The following is a 22,064-nucleotide window of genomic DNA, read 5'->3' as shown; positions in this document are numbered from 1 at the left end:
TGCTCTCTTCTCTTTTAAATTAAATTATTGTGAACCATTTCACTCTATGGACGGAATGACTTACTTCAAAGAAGGCATGAGCTGGGGCAAATTAAATAGGCTTTACTATAGTCACAACATGATGGAGCTCCTTATGCTGCCGAAGGGATGTCAGTATTTAAAAAAAAAATCTGTGATGGTCTCTAAAACTAAAAATTCAAATATATGTGATTCAGTATTCTTTTGGGACAGCAACCAGGAGCATATTGAGATAAGCAGGTGGGATTGCCCGTGCCCTTTCCTTGTTCCACGAAAAATGACATTCTTGTTAAACCCCTGGCCCACATAGAGCTGGGTCACCGTGGAGTTGCTCTAAACATAAGCTTAGCATCCCCTGTGCGGTGGTGTGTACAGTGGGCAGTGCTCAGCGTCACATGATCCTTAGCTCCGGATTGCCACGTCTTGAATTTTAGCATGTCCCCGAATCCATGTGTGTGAGGAGTCTGAGATCATTTTCCTTTGTCACAAAGTGTTTAGTCAGCTCAGTGGCTGCACAAAATACTAGAAAGTGGATGGCTGATCAAACGGCAGAAATTCGTTTCTCACAGTTCTGGAGTCTGGGAATCCGAGACCAAGGTCGGGGTCCGGTGAGGGCTTGCTTCCTGGCTCACGGCTGACCGCCATCATCGTTGGCCCAGCATCTGCTGGTTCTGCAGTTCTCCACCAATAGGGTCTGCAGCGATTCCAGGAATTCTGACACTAACGCCCCAGGGTTGGCGCAGACCCCACAGGGGTGCGGCTCCGTCCCACGAGTCTCAACCCAGGGGTCACCTTCTGACCAACTGGCTACAAATTTGGGGATTCCCACACTCTCCCCTTCATGTTTGATAATTCACTAGAATAACTCACAGAACTCAGGAAAGCGCTTTACTGACTGTCACTGGTTTATTATAAAGGATAAAAGCCAACAACAGCCAAACGGAAGGGGTGCTCAGGGCGAGGTATAGGAAAGGGGTGCAGAACTTGCGTGCCCTTTCTGGGGGCACCACCCTCCCAACACTTCAACGTGTCACCAACCCTGAAGCCCCCCAAACCCCATTGTTTAGGGGTGTTTAAGAAGCTTTCATTAAGTAGGCATGATTTGCTCTAACCATTCAATCATTGGCTATTGGTGATTGAACTCAGTCTCCAACCCTGCTCCCCTCCCCGGAGGTGGGGTTGGGGGGCACTGTGCAGAGAAGGGGCAAGATCTAACCTCCTACTTGTGGGGCGGTCGGTCTTTCTAGAGACTGGCCTCCATCCTGAAGCTACCAGCACCCTGCCCCCAATGTGCATCATCTCATTAGCATGTAAGAAACTAATTTCTAGGGGTTTTCAGAGCTGTGTGCCAGGAACTGGGGACAAAGACCAAATATTTATGTTTTATGACACCACCCCTCCCATCTGCTCTCCCCACATCCAGGCTGGTCTCATAGATGCTGTTTCCATCCAGCAGCTAGACTTGATGAGGGTACCTGACAACTGACTGCTCAAAACGCTGAGCAGTTTGTGCTGTGGCCTCTTGGGGTTCCGATGCCCCTTGACGTCCTCCTTCTGGCTCACGAGGCTCCACCCCCGGGCTTCCCAGGGGTGCTCCCCCTCCGCAGCCCTCGGCCCTTCCTCACCTCCTTCCCATCTTCGTCCACCGTCTCCTTCCCAGGGAGCCCACCCCGCGCACCCTGCCGGAGCCACCCCCCCCCGCACGCACAGCCTCTCTTACCCTAGTCTCCTTTCCAACACACTCTGTCCTCACTCGTCTGGTAGGTCTCTAGTTTGCTGTTTGACCTCCCGTTAGAAGGCACACCGTGCAGGCAGGGATCTTGGTTCCCAGACATTTCCCAGGCACCGTGCCTCTCTTGTGGGCATCACCCAATGAACATTCGAGAGTGAACAAAAGCCTGGCTTGCTCTAAACTGCCAGCCAGAACCGGGACCCGGGGTTCTCTGTGATCCCACCGGGGCGGGGGACAGTGTGTGCACACGGGGTCTGCAGTGGTCTGCCCCTCTGACCCGCTTCCCTCTTCACTTCTAGACTGGCCTTATTGTCGCCTGCTACCACGGCTTTGTGGATACTGTGGTGGTCTTAGCAGAGTGCCCCCACGTTGATGTCAACTGGCAGGACAGCGAGGGGAACACGGCCCTAATCACAGCCGCACAGGCAGGTAAGACCCGGCTTTGCCTTCCCTCCCGGAGCTGAGGCTGGGGCGGGGGGGGGCAGCTGCCAGGCGGTTGGGGGCGGGGGGGGGGGCGGGGGGGCGGGGCTCTGCACTTGAACTCAGCTCCTGAGATTAATGTAAGGACGGGAATTGATCAGAAATCTGTTCTGCTGCTGAGAGGTATAGGAGAAGGTCGATCAGGATGTGGACATGTTGTCCTTGTGCCTTGGGGACGATGCAGAGTTTATTTGTGCAGAGCCCGCTGTTGGGCACATCTCGCCCTGATACTGCACAGTCTTTGAAGATGAAGCTGTAGCGGAAACCCAAGCCTTGTCATCCCTTCCCCTGGAGCACTGCGCCCCACCCAGTGCTTGGAGTTGGGGAACGGAGAGATGCTGGTGAACTCACTACCCTCACCGGTGGGTGGTAGGGACTGGATCCGATAGACGTAGTTACAAGTGATGGTGACTGGATCGATAGACATAGTTACAAGGTAACCTTACACTTGCCAGGTAGATGTAAAGGAAAGCCAGGAGCTTCTTGCCGAGAGTGTATCAGTGTAACAAGGCGGGACTGTTAGGGAGAGAGCTTCCCAGTAAGGGTCCTTCAGCCCTGCCACCGAGCGCATTGTGGCTGTCCTCTTCTAGAATCGTCCTCGGACGGTTTTGGAGACAAGCCCGTGCTCGTCCGTTCTGGACCATACGTCGTTTGTCCTTGTGGTGTTAAGTGGGTTTGTCACTTGACCACCTCGAAAATTCTTGGCTTGCAAGATTGATCTGTTTGATCAGTCAGGCTCTCAGCTGCAAAGAAGCTGCTTCCTGCCGAGTTGGGAAGAAGAGGCGTTTGCTTATTGACGGAATGTAGGACACCTCACGATGTCGTGGGGCATGAGTGTTGGACTCAGGGCTGGGAAGCTGGAGAAAATGCCCCAGGCCACACTGCCCTTTGATTCTGGAAAGGGAACATCTGCTGTGCCACCAAAGAGAGACCTCCTGTCCCGTTTTGCATCACAAGCTCCTGGGTCAAAGCCAGCATGGGGGTGACTCTGGCCCAAGGAGCCCAGGGAGCCCAGGGAGCCCAGCAAAGCCAGCATCTGGCAGCTTCATTCCCTGTAATGTAACAGGGAGTAGTCCGTACGTACACATTGCTTTTTAGTCAAGCTGGGTAAGGTGGAGAACCCCCCTGAATTAGAGAGGAGCCAGTTATGTGCAAAGACATGTTCGCCTCAGCAGGTCTTAGGGTGCGAAGCTCTGCCCCCATGGGGCACTCCAGGCTTCGAAAGCCGAGATCCACAAGATCCTCAAGTGCAAGAGTGGAAGTGGATAGCGGGAGGCATTCAGTGACCCTGGGCTCCCCATTCATCGCCTCCCACTGGCCCAGGAACGGAGGATGCCCAAGTGAAGGGCAGCTCTGCCCTCCAGTAATTCTCCGGCTCAGTAGGCCTCTGATGGAGCTCTGATGGAAGGTGTGCTGGGGGCCGTGAGCGAGAACGCCCCACCTGGCCTGCTGGTTGACGACAGGGGTCGTGAAGAGGGGGGATGGGGAAGGGGGCTTGAACTGAATGCTGAAGGAGTCAGAGGGGGGCCGTTGCAGCCGAGGTATCCAAGTGCACGGGGCGAAGAGGGGGCCTGGCCCATCTCAGGCGGTGTGGCGGGAGGGTTGTGGGTGACTAGGAGAGATGAGAGGTGGCCCCACGAGGAGGCAGGAACCGGATCATTAAGGGTCTAGGTGCAACATGAGAACATGAGGGAATGCATTTGAGTGCCATGAGGCTGGGTGTGTGGTGACAGGGGCTGGATAATCCTCATGGGCCCAGAAGCGGCTTCAGAAGCAGAGAAGGAGCAAGACCTGCCTGACAGAAAGTGGTATGAGGAGGTTGGTGGAGGAGAGGTGGCCTCTGGGATGGCTTCTGGCATCAGGACAGGGGATGACGAATTGCCAAGAAGCATGTGTACAGTAATAGGTGGAGAAGCATTGGCTCCATTTGGCACTCAGGTCTTTGAGATGTGACACATCTAAGTCAGACGCCTCAGCGGTAGGTGGAGGGTATAGGGCTCCAAACTCCACAATGTCTGCTGGGGTACAGAGCGGGGAGGGTTCGGGGGTTGCCGGAGAGGGGGGCTTATGTCACAGGCTACACACGAACACTAGGAGAATGTGCAGTAAGACGAGGTTCCTTTCTTATTGATTTGCCAGAACTCTTTGTGTGTTAAGGGTATAGGCTGTGGTTACCCATGAGGTACCTTCTGAATTCTTGCCTATTTGAAATAATAGGAATAACGACTTGTCCTTTGACCCCCCCCCCCTTTTTTTCCATTGAGTGTTGTAGGGGAAAAGTCTGATTCCAGCCTGCTTTTGTCTTTGTTGAGACCCTGATATTGCTGAGATTGGAAATATCTCCCACCTCATCTTTGACAATGAAAACACCCCCCCCGCCCCCCTAACTGTCGTATAGCTCAGCTCCTTCTCTGCGTTTGTTTTGACTTACATTAGGTGTATTTTTAAGAACTCTCTGTTAATCTCTTTGAAACACTGTCTGCCTTGTTTTGTTCTTTCTTCCTGAGATTCCCTCTTAGACATAGAATAAGTCACCTGGTCCTCATGCCACAATGTTCTTTCTCCTTCCCCCCCCATCCTTTTACTCTAAGGTCTGAGCAAATTTTGCATATTATTTCATTAATGTGTTTCTATGCCATTCATCGGATTACATTTACTTTATTCTTCTCGAGCATCCCTGAGGTCAGTGTGTTCGGGCTTCTATAACAAAAATCCCACAAACTGGGGGAATTAAACAACAGAAATTTGTTTCTCAAAGTTCTGGAGGCTCGGAGCCCAAGATCAAAGTGGGCGGCAGGGATTTGGTTCCTGGTGAGGGCTCTCCTCCTGTGCACGGGGCGCCTCCTGGCTGTGTCCTCACATGGTGGAGAGAGAGAGTGAGGTCTCTGGTGTCTCCTCTTATAAGGACACCTGTCCTCTTGGGTCAGGGCTCTACCCTTGGGACCATCGTTAACCTTCATCACCTTCATCATCAGTCTGGTCCCACCCTGCTCATTGGGGCCACGACTGGACTTTCCCAAGGTCGGATGTCCTGCAACCTGCCCGGTCCCCACCTCCAGCAGGCCTTCTGTGGTTTTGGGCATCGCGACTGCCTTCCCTCTGCGCCTTTGGTCACCCATGGGAAGCAGGGAAGGGGACAAGACGCTGGTGTTCGTGGCCCCGGTGGAGCGTCCCCTGCAGCGGGAGGGAGAGTGTAGCGTGGTTACACCATTAGGATTGCCGTGGCTGGCCTGTATGTGATAATCTGGGCCCCACACATCGCGGGGTGTCGCGGGGAGGTGTCTGGGCTGTGACCCAGGCTGGGTTGTGCCGGAGGGTGGCTGTCCCGGGTGCTTTCTCTACTTGGTACCGCTGCTGGTCTACTAACTTGATTGTAAAATATAATACACAGTGTTCCGAAGAAAACCACATAAGCAACCAAAGTTAAACACAGAAAGCCAGTCAAGTTCAGGGTGAAAATCACTTAGCTCCTCGCCCCCAGGGCCTTCCAGTTCTATTGTCTGGAGGTAACACTTGTTACTTTGATGGGTATATGGGTTTTCTTCCATCTTACAAAAAAGTGTGTATCATTATAATGTGTTTTCTTTTCTTGTTTTAAGTTCTTTCTACTGGGGTCCAGATCCTTAGCTTGTTCACTCATTTGCTCAAGCTGTGTCTGCAGCTGGCTAGGTCCCAGACCCACCCTCTTCTGTCTGGTGCCGGCTCCCTGCACCTGGGCTCTGACCCTTGGGGCGCCCACCCCAGCCTGCTGTAGAACTGAATTGTTTGGGGGAGATGGGTGGGGAGGGGTAAGGGTTTTTTTTTTTTTTTGCCGCCTTAAAAAAATCTGATTAAAAAGCATTTTCTTGTTTGTCTTAATTGCCGCAACGGGAGGGAGGAAGTGATTTTTCCCTAATTTGTTTCTGAAGGTGGTGACAGGACCTCCCAGAGCCAAAGCACACAGACTCCAGCCTCCCAAATTTTTAGAGGGTGGTGCGTGCGGGGTTCCCGAATTAGCCTGTTCCAGACCGCGCTGTCATGAAGCCATTTGTGTTCTGGGGGTGCCTTTCGGAGGAGGGCGTTTTGAGCGGCAGGTATTCCCGGGGTCTGAAGTGAAGAATTGACTGGCCGTGGAGGCCGGGCCGGGCTAGGGGTGGGACCCTGAGAGGGTGACAGGGGGCTGCCCCTCAGTAAGCCCACAGCCTGTGGGGCGGGATGTGGGTGTGGAGGCAGGGGTGAGGTTCCCCCCACCCCCCCGTCTGTCTCTCCTTTTGCCCCAGCCCCTCCTGAGCCACACCAGAGACCCGAGGGCCGAGAATGGGAAGGTGCTGTGTGTGGAGGCCAGCCTCGGGGCCTGAAAGCAAGGGCAGAGAAGGAAGAGGAAATGATGCAAGGAGAGAGTCTTAGAACTCAATTGCTTCATCAAATGACATGTGTGTTTACGTAGCTGCTGCCAAGGGGCCTTTAGGAAAAAAACCATACCCATTTATACTTTCTATCAGGTTCCCAAGGGTATTCTTGCCAACCCTGGAAAAGATCAATTTTTAGTGTTTGCCAATCCCTGAATGATGGTTTGCTGTTGTGTTTCCCTGATTCTCAATGGGGCCCAGGATCTGTGTTTCTGGGTGCAGTTTACTGAATACCCAGCAAAACAGGGCTTCGACAATGAGAAAACTGCCTTCTTTTGCAACACGATGTGTCTGAAGGCCCTAGTGAGGGGGTTGCTTCATTGAGTGGCCCCATGAGGCCGGGACTGGGGGCCACCTTCTCACAAGGGCTGGTGACCTTTTCCTCACGATGCCAAGACTGTAGCACAGGCTCCAGGAGGGAGGAGCAAATCCCTGTCTGTGTGTCCTGTTCTCTCCAGGGCAGGAAAACATTTCCAGAAGCCTCCCGCAGAGTTTCGTTTATATCTCACTGCCAGGGCTGTGTCACACGCCCTGTGCCAAAACACGTCGCTGGCAAGGGTGATAGAATGACCCCGAATGACTTGGTCTAGTCAATGCGGGCCCCAGCAGGATCTGTGTGGTTGAGGAAAACTTTAAAGCAACCATTATTTATATTATTTGATCCTGCAACCTCACTGACCGTCTGGAATGTGGGGGTCCTGGCTTTCTATAGCACTCAGTCAGCATTTGTGGGTATACATTAGGGCACAAGTGCCTTGATCTACCTGTCGGGTGTTCTCTAGAAAGTCTAACCTCTTCAAATACTTAATGCATAATAAACATTCAGCCGAATCTGTATTAGGCCTTTACGATGGAGAGACTGTGTGAAATGTATGGAATGTATGAAAATAAATCCTCCGATAATGTCTAGGTCTCATTTAGCCAGCAATTTCAACTTCTACCTCCCCCAACAAAAATAAAATATAAAGTAAGATAACCAAGGCAGTGAGTAAGACTCACAGTTGGAGTTGTGCGTTTATTTCTCCATGTGTCCTTCCTCTTTAACAGACAGGCAGGGGTGAGGCGAAGTGAGGGAGTAGCAGGTGTCTTTTTAAACTGGTGATAAGATAGGGTTGGTTGGGTATAAGTCACCTCTGGTGCATCCTTGAAATTTGTTATTCCTTGAACTTTTTTTTACAGTTCTGAAGGAAATGCTCAGAGAGCCAGCCTGGCGTTATGCATGCTGCTTGCTGCGGGGGACAGAGTGGCAGTGAGGTTCTGGAGGGTTGGGGGAGCTGGGAGGGTGTGGGGATGCTCCTCAGGCCCCCCGTGCATGGCCTGGCTCATAAACCAGATTTAGGGAGGGACCCCTTCAGAGGAGAATGTACCACTTGGCCCGAAGCCAGGAATAAATGTCTTTTTTTTTTTTTTTTTAAAGATTTCATTCATTTATTTACTGAGAGAGCATGGGTTGGGGGGGCAGAGGGAGAGAGAGAGAGGGGGGGGGGGAGGGAGAATCTCAAGCACACTCCCTGCTGAGTGAGAAGCTGGACATGGGGCTCGATCTCACCACCTTGAGATCATGACCTGAGGTGAAATCAGGAATCCCAGATGCTTAACCAACTGAGCCACCCAGGAGCTCCTAAATGCCTCTTTATTTTTATTAATTTTGTTATCACCTCACACGAGCATGATGTTAGTCTGACTTCATTCAGATTTTTTCTTTTTAGCTTTCTGAAGTGTTTTCTTTTTTCTTGGTTTCTAGTGTTTCCATTAAGAAACTAGAGCTTCGCAAGTCTCTGGGGTTTCCTAGCATTGCCTTGCCTTTTCCTACAAACTCCAGTTTTCTGAGCTTTTCTCACTGGCCACTGCAAAGCCCCTCCCCGCAGCAGCTCCCCCTGCTGTTCAGTCCGACACCTGCTCGTCCCGCGGACCAAGAGGAAGCCTGTCTGTACTGCCCTTCCACGCTCCCCTATCCGCATCTCCCACTCCCCACGTCCACCCTTGGGGAACATCTATTCACTCCTGCCACTGTGGTCAGATGTGACATTTCCAAAGCCAATGGTTCCCTCTACTGGCCTGGCTTGGAAAAGTACATTTCAAGCACCTGGAGTCAAACCAGTCAAATCTTTAGGCAACTCAAATTCGATAACATTTTCCCATTTTTAGAGGAACACGGGTTTATTGTCTGTTTGCTTCCCTTGAATAAAGGAGTAAATAAGTTTCTTAACCCAAGACTGATATTCACTAAAATGTTGAGTGAATTAACAATTAATACTTGTGATGTCCATGTAATTTTTAGGTAACATGGGTGATAGTTTGACAATTAACAACCTTTTTGATAAGTGAATTTTTTCCAAGGGAGTAGTAATGCTTGCATCTTATCATTTACCAAATATGGATTTATTGAGTTTGCAGTCAGCTGGGAGTTTTTGGATGTATGAACATGGTCATAAGGGTTGTAGTGGTGGTGGGGATCCATAGCCACATGGGAATGTGGACCTGGGATATCATGGTTCAGGTGCCTAATCCAGCTTTGGGGGACCAAGGAAGAGCTTCCACTGCAAGAGACGGCTCATCAAATAGCTGGGTAACAAAAGAAAAACAAGTTTATAGACATGTATACCTCATGTATACACAGGAGACACCCAGGGAAAAGTGAGTAACTCAAAGAAGTGACTTAGAACTCCAGCTCATATGGGATCTTCAACAAAGAATAAATATGGGGAGAAATGACAGGGCAGAGGAAAGTAGTTTCAGGGTTCCAGAGATGGCATTCTGTGGGAAGGTTAACTAATGGTAGACAAAGACTGGAAGGTTTGTTACGTAGATTTCTCTGGTGCCATCTCCAGGCTTATACGATCTGCAGTTGCCTTAGTGATTAACTTCTGTCCTTTCTGGTATGAGGGAAGGAGGGACTCCTTTGGAAATTTATGTCTTGCTTTTAGGCAAATGGGGGAGGGCAGAGAGCTTTTCTTGTGTCTGCCTTCAGTTCAAAATAATCCTGTGTCAAAGTAACATATTTCTGGGTGGCATCTTCTGCTACATTTCAGGGAGTAGGGCCAGATTTTTAAAAGGAGCTAGCTTGTTAAAGAGTGGGGACTTCATCTAAGAAGTAGCAACCGTTAAGTGTTTTAAGTATAGTTGTCTTGGTTAGAAGAGTTTTTTGGAGTTATCATGTTGGTAGTGTGGAGAAGTGATAGGAAGGCAGAAATGGGACCAGGGAGGACAGTTAGGAGAGGGGCTATAGCCCAGTGGGGGTGTGGTGGCCCAGATTAGGGAGTAGATATGGGGATGAAGAAACAAGGATAGACTTGCAAGACATTTAAGAGATGGGGGTTGGCAGAATTGCATGATGGTTAGAATGAGAAAAAGTGAGGGAGGGCTGAAGATGAAGCCTAGATTTCTGGCTTGGACACCTATGCCATTGGTTTTGTTCGTCACTGAATAAGAAACATGAGAGGAACAGGTTTGATTTGTTTGTGGGACACTCAAGATGAAATATCCATTAGACAGATATTTAGATAAGAAAGTCAGGAAGAGAGACAGAGCTAAAGAGTTCTAGGGTGATAACTGGATCCAGGAGAATGGATAGGTTACCAAGGAAGAGTGTATGGGTAAGAGGAGGGCTTAGTCATGCATCTGAGGCACAGCAGCATTTCAGGAAGGAGAGAACAGAGAAACTCATAAAGGAAATTGAGAAGGAGTGGCTGGAGAGATAGAAGGAAAATCAGAAGGATATCCATGAAAAGAGAATGTTTCAAAAAGGATGGGAGGGACAAGGTATAAACACTGGAGAGGTCAAATTAGAGGAAAACTGACTCATAGCCATTGGGTTTCCCTACAGTATGGTCATTGCGGACTGATGGAGGGCAGTTTCAGGAGGATTTGGGGAGTGAAAGTAGCAAGAGGGAGAGTGGATGACTCTGGAAGTTGAACTGAGAAGTTGGAGGACTGAGGGTGGAGGCTACAGTGGGGAGACAGGTCCGCAGGATGATTACTGCTCATTGCAATGGACTGGATGTTTTTGTTGCTTCCAAAGTTGTGTTAAATCCTGGCCCCCAAGACGATGGTATTAGGAGGTGGGCTTTTGGGAGGTGCTTAGGTCGTGATAGTGGAGGTCTCACGAACAGAATTAGCGCCCTTACAAAAGAGACTCCAGAAAGTTCCCGCCTCTGCTATGTGGGGACACAACAAGAAGCACAGCAGTCTGGAAGCAGATTGCACCAGACCCTGGATCTATTGGCATCTTGATCTTGGACTCCCCAGCCTCCAGAACTGTGAGAAATATTGTTGTTTAAGCCACCCGGCCTATGGTAGTGTGTTAGAGCAGCCTAATTATACATAAGTATTATTATTTTTTAAGATGGGAGACCCTTGCACATGCATATCCAGTTAGGTATTGCTGAATAACAAGCAGCCCCAAACTCTAGTGTAAAATATGTTTATTGCTCCTGCATCATTGAATGGGCTGGGGATCGGATAATCTATTTTTTTTTTTTTAAAGATTTTATTTATTTATTTGACAGAGAGAGACACAGCGAGAGAGGGAACACAAGCGGGGGGTGGGGGTGGGCGGGGGATGGAGAAGCATGCTTCCCGCGGAGCATGGAGCCCGATATGGGACTCGATCATCCCAGGACCCTGGGACCATGATCTGAGCCAAAGGCAGAAGTTTAACGACTGAGCCACCCAGGCACCCTGGGGATCGGATAATCTAGACGGCTTTTGCTCACACATGTGTGAGTGAGCTGGACCTTGTTCTGGGGTGGGCTGGTGTACTTCAGCTGCAGCAGCTCTGCTCCGCACACTTCTTGTCCTCTTCCTGGGACCATCAGCCTAGCCTGGGCAAGTTCTCGTGAAGATAGCTAGATTCCCTCCCGCACTTCTTAGGAAGTCTAGCCAAGTAAGTGCACTTCAGGCTTCTGCATCATGCCTTTAGATGTCCCACTGACCAGTGCGACAAAGGGCAAGGTGAAAAACGTGGGCCATCACTGCAGTCTGACGGGAATGGATTTGCAAGGAGGGAGAGGTCAAAAAGAAAGAGGAGGTCATCTGTAGCACAAATATTCCACGGAAGCGGGTGGAGAGTGTTTTTAAAGCACTGGAAGGGGAGGAGAGATCGGCATCTTTAAATACAAGAGTCACCCTTCCTTTTTCCTAAGAAGGGAAGGAGGAGAGGCTGCTTGTGGATGTGGGGAAGTTTGTGGGATGATGAGGGAAAGTTGAGCGGGTTCCCTTCTTGTGGTTTCTGTTCCCTCTGTGAGGTAGAAGATGTGTCATCTCCTGAGAGTGGGGTTAGCTGTGAGGCAGGTGATTTTAAGAGTGGGAAACTTGCGCTCGCTTTGGCAGCCATCCACTAAGACTGGAACAGTCCAGACATTAGCATGGCCTCTGTGCAAGGATGACATGCAAATTCATGAAGTTCCATATTTTAAAAAAGGAAAAAAAAAAGCAGTGGGAAAGTTAAAAATTTTCCACATGTGGCTTGGGGGATAGTCAGCTGGGAAGCAGAAGCATAGGTGGGCCAGGTGGAGGAGCCAGGCAAGCTTGTCCATCCATGGGCACCACAGGTATCTTGGATTCCCACCTTCATATAGTCACTCGGTGCACATGCCATTGGCCAATGGTAGTGGAGCCGGAAACTTGGCAGTTGGGTGATACCAGAAGTCATCTTCGACTTTTTAGTTTCTGCTACTGGCTCAGCCAAACAATGACCGAGTCCTGTCTAGTCACTTCTTTAGGAGCTCTCCATGTCGGCCACGCCTCGCCATGCCTCTCCACCCACCTGCCTGCCGTCCTGGGATTCATTGCGTGCCCACCACTGAGGAAGGCTTAGGCACAGCGGGGAGAAGATCCGCACCCAGCTGCCCACCCAGAATCATTGTCCTGCCTTGTATTCTTGTCGAGTGGCCCCATGCTAGATCCCCCTTTTTATTTTTAATTTTTTATTGTTATGTTAATCACCATACATTACATCATTAGTTTTTGATGTAGAGTTCCATGATTCATTGTTTGTGCATAACACCCAGTGCTCCACGCAGAACGTGCCCTCTTTAATACCCATCATCAGGCTAACCCATCCCCCCACCCCCCTCCCCTCTAGAACCCTCAGTTTGTTTTTCAGAGTCCATCGTCTCTCATGGTTCATCTACCCCTCCGACTTACTCCCCTTCATTCTTCCCCTCCTGCTATCTTCTTTTTTTTTTCTTAACATATATTGCATTATTTGTTTCAGAGGTACAAATCTGTGATTCAACAGTCTTGCACAATTCACAGCACTCACCCTCCCCAATGTCTAACACCCAGCCACCCCATCCCTCCCACCCCCCCACCACTCCAGCAACCCTCAGTTTGTTTCCTGAGATTAAGAATTCCTTATATCAGTGAGGTCATATGATACATGTCTTTCTCTGACTTATTTCACTCAGCATAACACCCTCCAGTTCCATCCACGTCGTTGCAAATAGCAAGATCTCATTCCTTTTGATGGCTGCATAATATTCCATTGTGTATATAATACCACCTCTTCTTTATCCATTCATCTGTTGATGGACATCTTGATTCTTTCCACAGTTTGGCTATTGTGGACATTGCTGCTATAAACATTGGGGTGCACGTACCCCTTCGGATCCCTACATTTGTATCTTTGGGGTAAATACCCAGTAGTGCAATTGCTGGATCGTATGGTAGCTCAATTTTCAACTGTTTGAGGAACCTCCATACTGTTTTCCAGAGTGGTTGCACCAGCTTGCATTCCCACCAACACTGTAGGAGGGTTCCCCTTTCTCCGCATCCCCGCCAACATCTGTCGTTTCCTCACTTGTTAATTTTAGCCATTCTGACTGGTGTGAGGTGGTATCTCCTTCAGGTTTTGATTTGGATTTCCCTGATGCCGAGCCATGTGGAGCACTTTTTCATGTGTCTGTTGGCCATTTGGACGTCTTCTGTGGAAAAATGTCTGCTCATGTCTTCTGCCCATTTCTTGATTGGATTATTTGTTCTTTGGGTGTTGAGTTTGATAAGTTCTTTATAGATTTGGATACTAGCCCTTTATCTGATATGTCATTTGCAAATATTTTCTCCCATTCTGTCGGTTGTCTTTTGGTTTTGTGGACTGTTTCTTTTGCTGTGCAAAAGCTTTTTATCTTGATGAAATCCCAATAGTTCATTTTTGCCCTTGCTTCCCTTGCCTTTGGTGATGTTTCTAGGAAGAAGTTGCTGTGGCTGAGGTCGAAGAGGTTGCTGCCTGTGTTCTCCTTTAGGATTTGGATGGACTCCTGTCTCACATTTAGGTCTTTCAACCATTTGGAGTCTATTTTTGTGTGTGGTGTAAGGAAATGGTCCAGTTTCATTCTTCTGCATGTGGCTGTCCAGTTTTCCCAACACCATTTGTTGAAGAGACAGTCTTTTTTCCTTTGGACATTCTTTCTTGCTTTGTCAAAGATGAGTTGACCATAGAGTTGAGGGTCCATTTCTGGGCTCTCGATTCTGTTCCATTGATCGATGTGTCTGTTTTTGTGCCAGTACCATACTGTCTTGATGATGACAGCTTTGTAATAGAGCTGGAAGTCCGGAATTGTGATACCGCCAGCTTTGCTTTTCTTTTTCAACATTCCTCTGGCTATTCGGGGTCTCTTCTGGTTCCATACAAATTTTAGGATGATTTGTTCCATTTCTTTGAAAAAAAGTGGATGGTATTTTGATGGGGATTGCATTGAATGTGTAGATTGCTCTAGGCAGCATTGACATCTTCACAATGTTTGTTCTTCCAATCCATGAGCATGGAACGTTTTTCCATTTCTTTGTGTCTTCTTCAGTTTCTTTCATGAGTATTTTATAGTTTTCTGAGTACAGATCCTTTGCCTCTTTGGTTAAATTTATTCCTAGGTATCTTATGGTTTTGGGTGCAATTGTAAATGGGATCGACTCCTAAATTTGTCTCTCTTCTGTCTTGTTGTTGGTGTATAGGAATGCCACTGATTTCTGTGCATTGATTTTATATCCTGCCACTTTACTGAATTCCTGTATGAGTTCTAGCAGTTTTGGGGTGGAGTCTTTTGGGTTTTCCACATAAAGTATCATATCATCTGCAAAGAGTGAGAGTTTGACTTCCTCTTTGCCAATTTGGATGCCTTTGATTTCTTTTTTTTTAAAGATTTTATTTATTTTTTGACGGAGAGAGAGAGATAGCGAGAGCAGGAACACAAGCAGGGGGAGTGGGAGAGGGAGAAGCAGGCTTCCCGCCGAGCAGGGAGCCGGATGTGGGACTCGATCCCAGGACCCTGGGATCATGACCTGAGCCGAAGGCAGACGCTTAATGACTGAGCCACCCAGGCGCCCATGGATGTCTTTGATTTCTTTTTGTTGTCTGATTGCTGTGGCTAGGACTTCTAATACTATGTTGAATAGCAATGGTGATAGTGGACATCCCCGCCACATTCCTGACCTTAGGGGGAAAGCTCTCAGCTTTTCCGTTGAGAATGATATTCGCTGTAGGTTTTTCATAGATGGCTTTTACGATATTGAGGTATGTACCCTCTATCCCTATACTCTGAAGAGTTTTGATCAAGAAAGGATGCTGTACTTTGTCAAATGCTTTTTCTGCATCTATTGGAGGATCATATGATTCTTGTTCTTTCTTTTGTTAATGTATTGTATCACGTTGATTGATTTGCGGATATTGAGCCAACCTTGCAGCCCAGGGATAAATCCCACTTGGTCATGGTGAATAATCCTTTTAATGTACTGTTGGATCCTATTGGCTAGTATTTTGGTGAGAATTTTTGCATCCATGTTCATCAAGGATACTGGTCTATAATTCTCCTTTTTGATGGCGTTTTTGTCTGGTTTGGGGATCAAGGTAATGGTGGCCGCATAAAATGAGTTTGGACGTTTTCCTTCCATTTCTATTTTTTGGAACAGTTTCAGGAGAATAGGTATTAATTCTTCCTTAAATGTCTGATAGAATTCCCCTGGGAAGCCATCTGGCCCTGGGCTTTTGTTTGTTGGGAGATTTTTGAGGACTGCTTCTATTTCCTTAGTGGTTATAGGTCTGTTCAGGTTTTCTATTTCTTCCTGGTTCAATTTTGGTAGTTGATACATCTCTAGGAATGCATCCATTTCTTCTAGGTTTTCTAATTTGCTTGCATAAAGTTGCTCATAATATGTTCTTATAATTGTTTGTATTTCTTTGGTGTTGGTTGTGATCTCTCCTCTTTCATTCATGATTTTGTTGATTTGGGTCATTGCTCTTTTCTTTTTGATAAGTCTGGCCAGGGGTTTATCAATCTTGTTAATTCTTTCAAAGAACCAGCTCCTAGTTTCATTGATCTGTTCTACTGTTCTTTTGGTTCCTATTTCATTGATTTCTGCTCTGATCTTTATTATTTCTCTTCTCCTGCTGGGTTTAGGCTTTATTTACTGTTTTTTCTCTAGCTCCTTTAGGTGTAGGGTTAGGTTGTGTATTTGAGACCTTTCTTGTTTCTTGAGAAAGGCTTGTATTGCTATATACTTTCCTCTCAGGACTGCCTTTGCTGTATCCCAAAGATTTTGAACAATTGTGTTTTCATTTTCATTGGTTTCCATGAATTTTTTTAAAATTCTTCTTTAATTTCCTGGTTGACCCATTCATTCTTTAGTAGGATGCTCTTTAGCCTCTATGTATTTGAGTTCTTTCCGACTTTCCTCTTGTGATTGAGTTCTAGTTTCAAAGCACTGTGGTCTGAAAATATGCAGGGAATAATCCCAATCTTTTCATACCAGTTGAGACCTGATTTGTGACCTAGGATGTGATCAATTCTGGAGAATGTTCCATGGCCACTAGAGAAGAATGTGTATTCCATTGCTTTGGGATGGAATGTTCTGAATATGTCTGTGAAGTCCATTTGGTCCAGTGTGTCATTTAAAGTCTTTATTTCCTTGTTGATCTTTTGCTTAGATGATCTGTCCATTTCAGTGAGGGGGGTGTTAAAGTCCCCCACTATTATTGTATTGTTGTCAATGTGTTTCTTTGCTTTTGTTATTAATTGCCTTATATAATTGGCTGCTCCCATGCTGGGGGCATAGATATTTACAATTGTTAGATCTTCTTGTTGGATAGACCCTTTAAGTAGGATATAGTGTCCTTCTTCATCTCTTATTACAGTCTTTGTTTTAAAATCTAATTTGTCTGATATAAGGATTGCCACCCTAGCTTTCTTTTGGTGTCCATTAGCATGGTAAATGGTTTTCCACCTTCTCACTTTCAATCTGGGGGTGTCTTTGGGTCTAAAATGAGTCTCTTGCAGACAGCATATCGATGGGTCTTGTTTTTTAATCCAATCTGATAGCCTGTGTCTTTTGATTGGGGCATTTGGCCCATTTACATTCAGGGTAACTATTGAAAGGTATGAATTTAGTGCCATTGTATTGCCTGTAAGGTGACTGTTACTGTATATTGTCTGTGTTCCTTTCTGGTCTATGCTTCTTTTAGGCTCTCTCTTTGCTTAGAGGACCCCTTTGTAGTGCTGGCTTCATGTTTGCAAATTCCTTTAGTTTTTGTTTGTCCTGCAAGCTTTTTATCTCTCCTTCTATTTTCAATGACAGCCTAGCTGGATATAGTATTCTCGGCTGCATATTTTTCTCGTTTAGTGCTCTGAAGATATGCCATTTCTTTCTGGCCTGCCAGGTCTCTGTGGATAGGTCTGTGGCCAGTCTAATGTTTCTACCATTATAGGTTACATATTTCTTCTCCCAAGCTGCTTTCAAGGTTTTCTCTTTGTCTCTGAGACTCATAAGTTTCAGTATTAGATGTCGGGGTGTTGACCTATTTTTATTGATTTTGAGAGGGGTTCTCTGTGCCTCCTGGATTTTGATGCCTGTTTCCTTCCCCACATTAGGGAAGTTCTCTGTTATAATTTGCTTCAATATACCTTCTGTCCCTCTGTCTTTCTTCTTCTTCTGGGATCCCAATTATTCTTATGTTGTTTGGTCTTATTGTATCGAATTCTGCCCTTGTGATCCAGTAGTTGTTTATCTCTCTTTTTCTCAGCTTCTTTATTTTCCATCATTTGGTCGTCTATATCACTAATTCTCTCTTCTGCTTCATTTATCCTAGCAGTTAGTGCCCCCATTTTTGATTGCACCTCATTAATAGCCTTTTTGATTTTGATTTTGTTAGATTTTAGTTCTTTTATTTCTCCTGGAAGGGTGTCTCTAATAACTTCCATGCTTTTTTGAGCCCAGGTAGTATCTTTAAATTCATGATTCTGAACTCTAGGTCCAACATCGTACTAATGTCCGTACTGAGTAGGTCCCTGGCAGACAGTACTACCTCTTGTTCTTTTTGCTGAGGTGATCTTTTTCATCTTGTCATTTTGTCCAGAGGAGAATAGATGAATGAGAGAACAAAACAGGTTAACAACGTCCGCAGCAAATATACTCTAAACAAATTAGAAAAGACCTGAAACCAGGGGAAAAGAAAGGGAAAGAAAGAAAAAAGAAAGAGGAAAAAAAAAAGATAAAGAAAAACAGAACAAAACCAAAAAAAAAAAACAATATGATGAAATATGATCAGGCTAGTGCATAGATCAGTGCCACACACTAGATTTTGGGTGTATTTTGGTCTGTTAGAAGAAAGTGCCTCCTAAAATTTTAAAGAAAGAAAGACATATATGTACAAAATAAGGGTTGATACAATGAATGGATGGAAGATGAATGTAAAGATGAAAATTATAAAAGAGTTTATAAAAGGAATTGATAAGAAGTTGTTTGAAAAAAGAAAGAAGAAGATAAAAAAAAAAGGGAGAGAATGTGATTAGGCAGGAGACTAGAACAAAGCCATACACTAGTGATTTAGGGTGTATTTTGATCTGTTAGAAGAAACTGTATCTCAAAATTTTAAAGAGAGAACAACATATATATATGCCAAAAATAAGGGTAACTACCATGAGGGGATAGAATATGGCTCTAAAAATGAAAAATAAAAAAAATTTTTTTAAAAGGGGATTGATAAGATGTTGGTTGAAAAAGGGAAAAAGAAAAATTAAAAAAAAAAGTTAAAAAAATTAACTTTGAACAACTAATGAATCGCGGTAAAAAAGCCATGAATTCTATGTGCAGTATTCCCCTAGCGCTGGAGTTCTCCCATTCTCCTTGATCGGTAAACTTGGCCTTGGCTGGCTGTTCGTGCCGATCTTCTGGGGGAGGGGCCTGTTGCCGTGGTTCCCAAATGTCTTTGCTGGAGGCGGAATTGCCCCGCCCTTGTCGGTCGGTCTAAGCAATCTGCTCGGGTTTGCTCTCGGGAGCTTTTGTTCCCTGCAAGCTCTTGGTAACAGCTTCGGAGGATGAGAGTAAAAGTGGTGGCCTCCCAATCTCCGCTGGGAGGAGCTGAGAACTCGGGCCCCGCTCCTCAGTGCGCCCCCAGAGAAAAGCAGTCACTCCCGTGTCCCCGGTCTCCGGCCGCACTCCGTGCTCACCCGGCCTGTGACCGAGCGTTTCTATCTCTGGCACCCGACCCCGTGTGGAGTCCCCAAACCCAGCAGATCCCTGCGGTGCGCTCCCGCGCCACTCCTCCCGGGGGAGGAAGGGGAGTCTCCCCGGATCTGCCGCTTGTTGGGTCCCTGCTGGAGGAGCAGTGACCCGACTGTGCTGCGGATCACAGTTTATGGCAACCCCGAGCTGAGAGCCCGCGCCTCGGCTCCGTCTCTGCAGCCGGCTTCCCCGCTCCGATCCCTGGGACCTCTTCCGCACTCAGGCACCCCCGGTCTTTCTGTGACCCCGAGGGTCCTGAGACCACACTGTCCCGCGAGGTTTCCACCCCCAGCTTAGCCACTGGAGCGACGTCCCTCAGCGGAGCCAACTTCTAAAAGTTCCGATTTTGTGCTCCGCGGCTCTAGCACTTGCCAGAAGCGGCCGACGGAGGCCCCCTCCCCCGCCGTCTATCCTCCCGAATATCCCCTGGATTCACTTCTCCGCACGTCCTACCTTCCAGTAAGTGGTCGCTTCTCTGTTCAGAGAGTTGTTGCTACTCTCTTCTTCTGTCTCCTGTTGAGTTCGTAGGTGTTCAGAATGGTTTGATCCCTATTCAGCTGAATTCCTGAGACCAGATGAAATCCAGGTCTCCTACTCCTCCACCATCTTGTTTTAAGAGCCTATTTTTTTATTTTTAAAAATTTTTAATTTTTGATTTTTAAAGATTTTATTTATTTGAATGAGAATGGGTGAGCAGAAGCAGGGGCGGAGGGGCAGAGGGAGAGGGAGAAGCAGACTCCCCAGTGAGCAGGGAGTCTATTTTGGGTCTCTCCCACCTGCTGGATAATTTGAATTGTTTATTTTTTGGGTATGTGAGGTCCTTTTTTTTTTTTAAGATTTTATTTATTTATTTGAGAGCATGAGCAAGAGAGAGAGCAGAAGCCGGGGAGGGGTGGAGGGAGAGGGAGAAGGAGATTCCCCGCTGAGCAGGGAGCCCGATATGGGGCTCAATCCCAGGACCCTGAGATCATGACCTGAGCCAAAGGCAGACACTTAACCCCTGAGCCACCTAGGCGCGCTGTAGATCACCCTTTTTAAATAAACACTTTTGATTTTAGAATAGGTTAGACTCACAGAAGAGCTGAAGAGAGGGTACAGAGAGTCTCATATGCTTGCACGCAGTGTCCCCTGTCGTTGGGATCTTACAGTAGCGGGATACGTTTGGCACAACGAATGAACCAAGATCGATGCTTTATTATCGTTCACTCAAGTCCATTCTTTTCTCAGACTTCCTCAGCTTTTCTCTAATGCCCTTCTCCTGTTCCAGGATCCCATGTGGGGGCCTGCATTACATTTAGCTGTTATGTCACGCTCCTCTTGTCTGTGATGGTTTCTCACACTTTTCTTGTTTTTATGACCTTGACAGTGTGGGTAGTACTGGTCAGGGAGTTTGTGAAATGTCCCTCAGTTTGAGTGTGCCTCATGTTTGCTCACGATTAGAGTTAGAAGTCAGGGGAGGCGGGGAGGACCACAGAGGAAAGTGCCATTCTATTCACATCTTATCAAGGGTACCATTAAAAAAAATGGAGTGACACTTGCTAAAGACGGTAAGGCCAACTTCATTCAGGACCACTGTGATAGGTGGAGGGACCACTGCAATGGGATTTTGCAGTGGGGGAGAGATGTTGGCTCAACTCCAAGTACAGCACTGGCAAGTGGGGATTTATAGCCAAGGAGCAGGGTGGGGGTCAGCAGGTGGAAAATGACTCAGAGGAGTAAGGGAAGTTGTGGCTAAACTGAGCTAATGGGGTTCTTGCTGAAAGCAGGCCAGAGTGATCCATCATCCCCCGGGGGGGTGTAGAGGATGAAGACTGTGATCAGATGTGAAGGGTGGGGTGCTGGTCAAACTGAGCAGAGTTCTTGCTGAAACTAGATTTTCCAAGGAAGTGCACAGCTGGGCCTAGAAGATTCAGGAGGCTGACTAAAGTTCGGTCAAGCAAAGAGTCTTTGTCAGTACAGCTGTCGACATGACTCATCACCACTGCTCTTCACCTTGGTCACCTGGTTGAGGTCATGTTTGTCAGGTGGCTCCACTGTCCCCTCCCTGTTCGCTGTAGTCCCTCTTTGAAAGGAAGCCACAATGCACAGCCCACGAGTTAAGGAGTGGGTTATGTTCCACCTCCTTGAGAGCGTGGTACCTGCATGAATTATTTGGAATTTTTCTGCAAGGCACTTCTTACACACCCTGTCTTCTGGAAGTTTCACAGTGGTGATGTTGAAATTATCTCCCATTTTCCAGAAGTGGAAACAGAGACTCAGTGAAGTTTACTCACCTTCCCAGGGCTACCCAGATTTTTTTTTTTTAAGATTTTATTTATTTATTTGAGAGAGAGAGTGTGAGCAAGAGAGAGAGAGAACACAAGCCAGGGGAGGGGTGGAAAGAGAGGGAGGAGCAGACTACCCACTGAGCAGGGAGCCTGATGTGGGACTCCATCTCAGGACTCCGGGGTCATGACCTGAGCTGAAGGAAGATGTTTAACTGACTGAGCCATCCAGGAGCCCCACACTGCCCAGATGTTAAGTGACAGGCTGGGACTTGAACTTGGGTGTTCTCACAATCAGCTCTTCTAAGTCCTAAGTTTTCTCTCTGCACTGGCATTTAATCATGCTACTGAAGCTAATTCGTCCAGAATTCACTTAACCCCTGGGTCACTTGTGCTCTTCCCTTAGGCAGGCTCATTGGGGGCACTTTGGGGGTCTCTATGGTGAGCCCACCCCTAGAAAGGGCTTTGTCGGAGCAAATCCTATCCCAGAAAGTTGGACTGGGCTCAGACTAGATTTCAGTATGGTGCATGTTCTGGTTCTGTTATGTAAGGAAGGCTGTGTGTGTTAGCCTGTCTGTCTACCTGTTTATCTATCACTATCTATGTGTCTTACTAAAGAAAAGGAAAGCTCCCCTTGGTTAATTGTCATGGTTTTAAAGAAGTGTTAAAAGAGAAACTGCGGCAAATTAA

General features: G+C 47.2%; 1 protein-coding gene and 1 pseudogene across 1 annotated transcript in view; both read left to right on the top strand.

Moving 5' to 3' along the window:
• Nucleotides 1–22,064, top strand: part of ANKRD33B (ankyrin repeat domain 33B) — an 81,323-nt gene that overhangs the window by 42,415 nt on the left and 16,844 nt on the right. Inside the window, exon 2 of the mRNA XM_027606537.2 lies at nucleotides 2,050–2,179. Within this exon, the coding sequence (XP_027462338.1) occupies nucleotides 2,050–2,179 (130 nt within the window). The remainder of the gene's footprint in view (nucleotides 1–2,049; nucleotides 2,180–22,064) is intronic.
• LOC113930051 lies at nucleotides 11,936–12,034 on the top strand (annotated as a pseudogene).

The sequence above is a fragment of the Zalophus californianus genome, chromosome 5, assembly GCF_009762305.2.
Source record: "Zalophus californianus isolate mZalCal1 chromosome 5, mZalCal1.pri.v2, whole genome shotgun sequence".
Taxonomy (NCBI): Eukaryota; Metazoa; Chordata; class Mammalia; order Carnivora; family Otariidae; genus Zalophus; species Zalophus californianus.
This window is presented reverse-complemented; position numbering and strand designations above follow the sequence as displayed.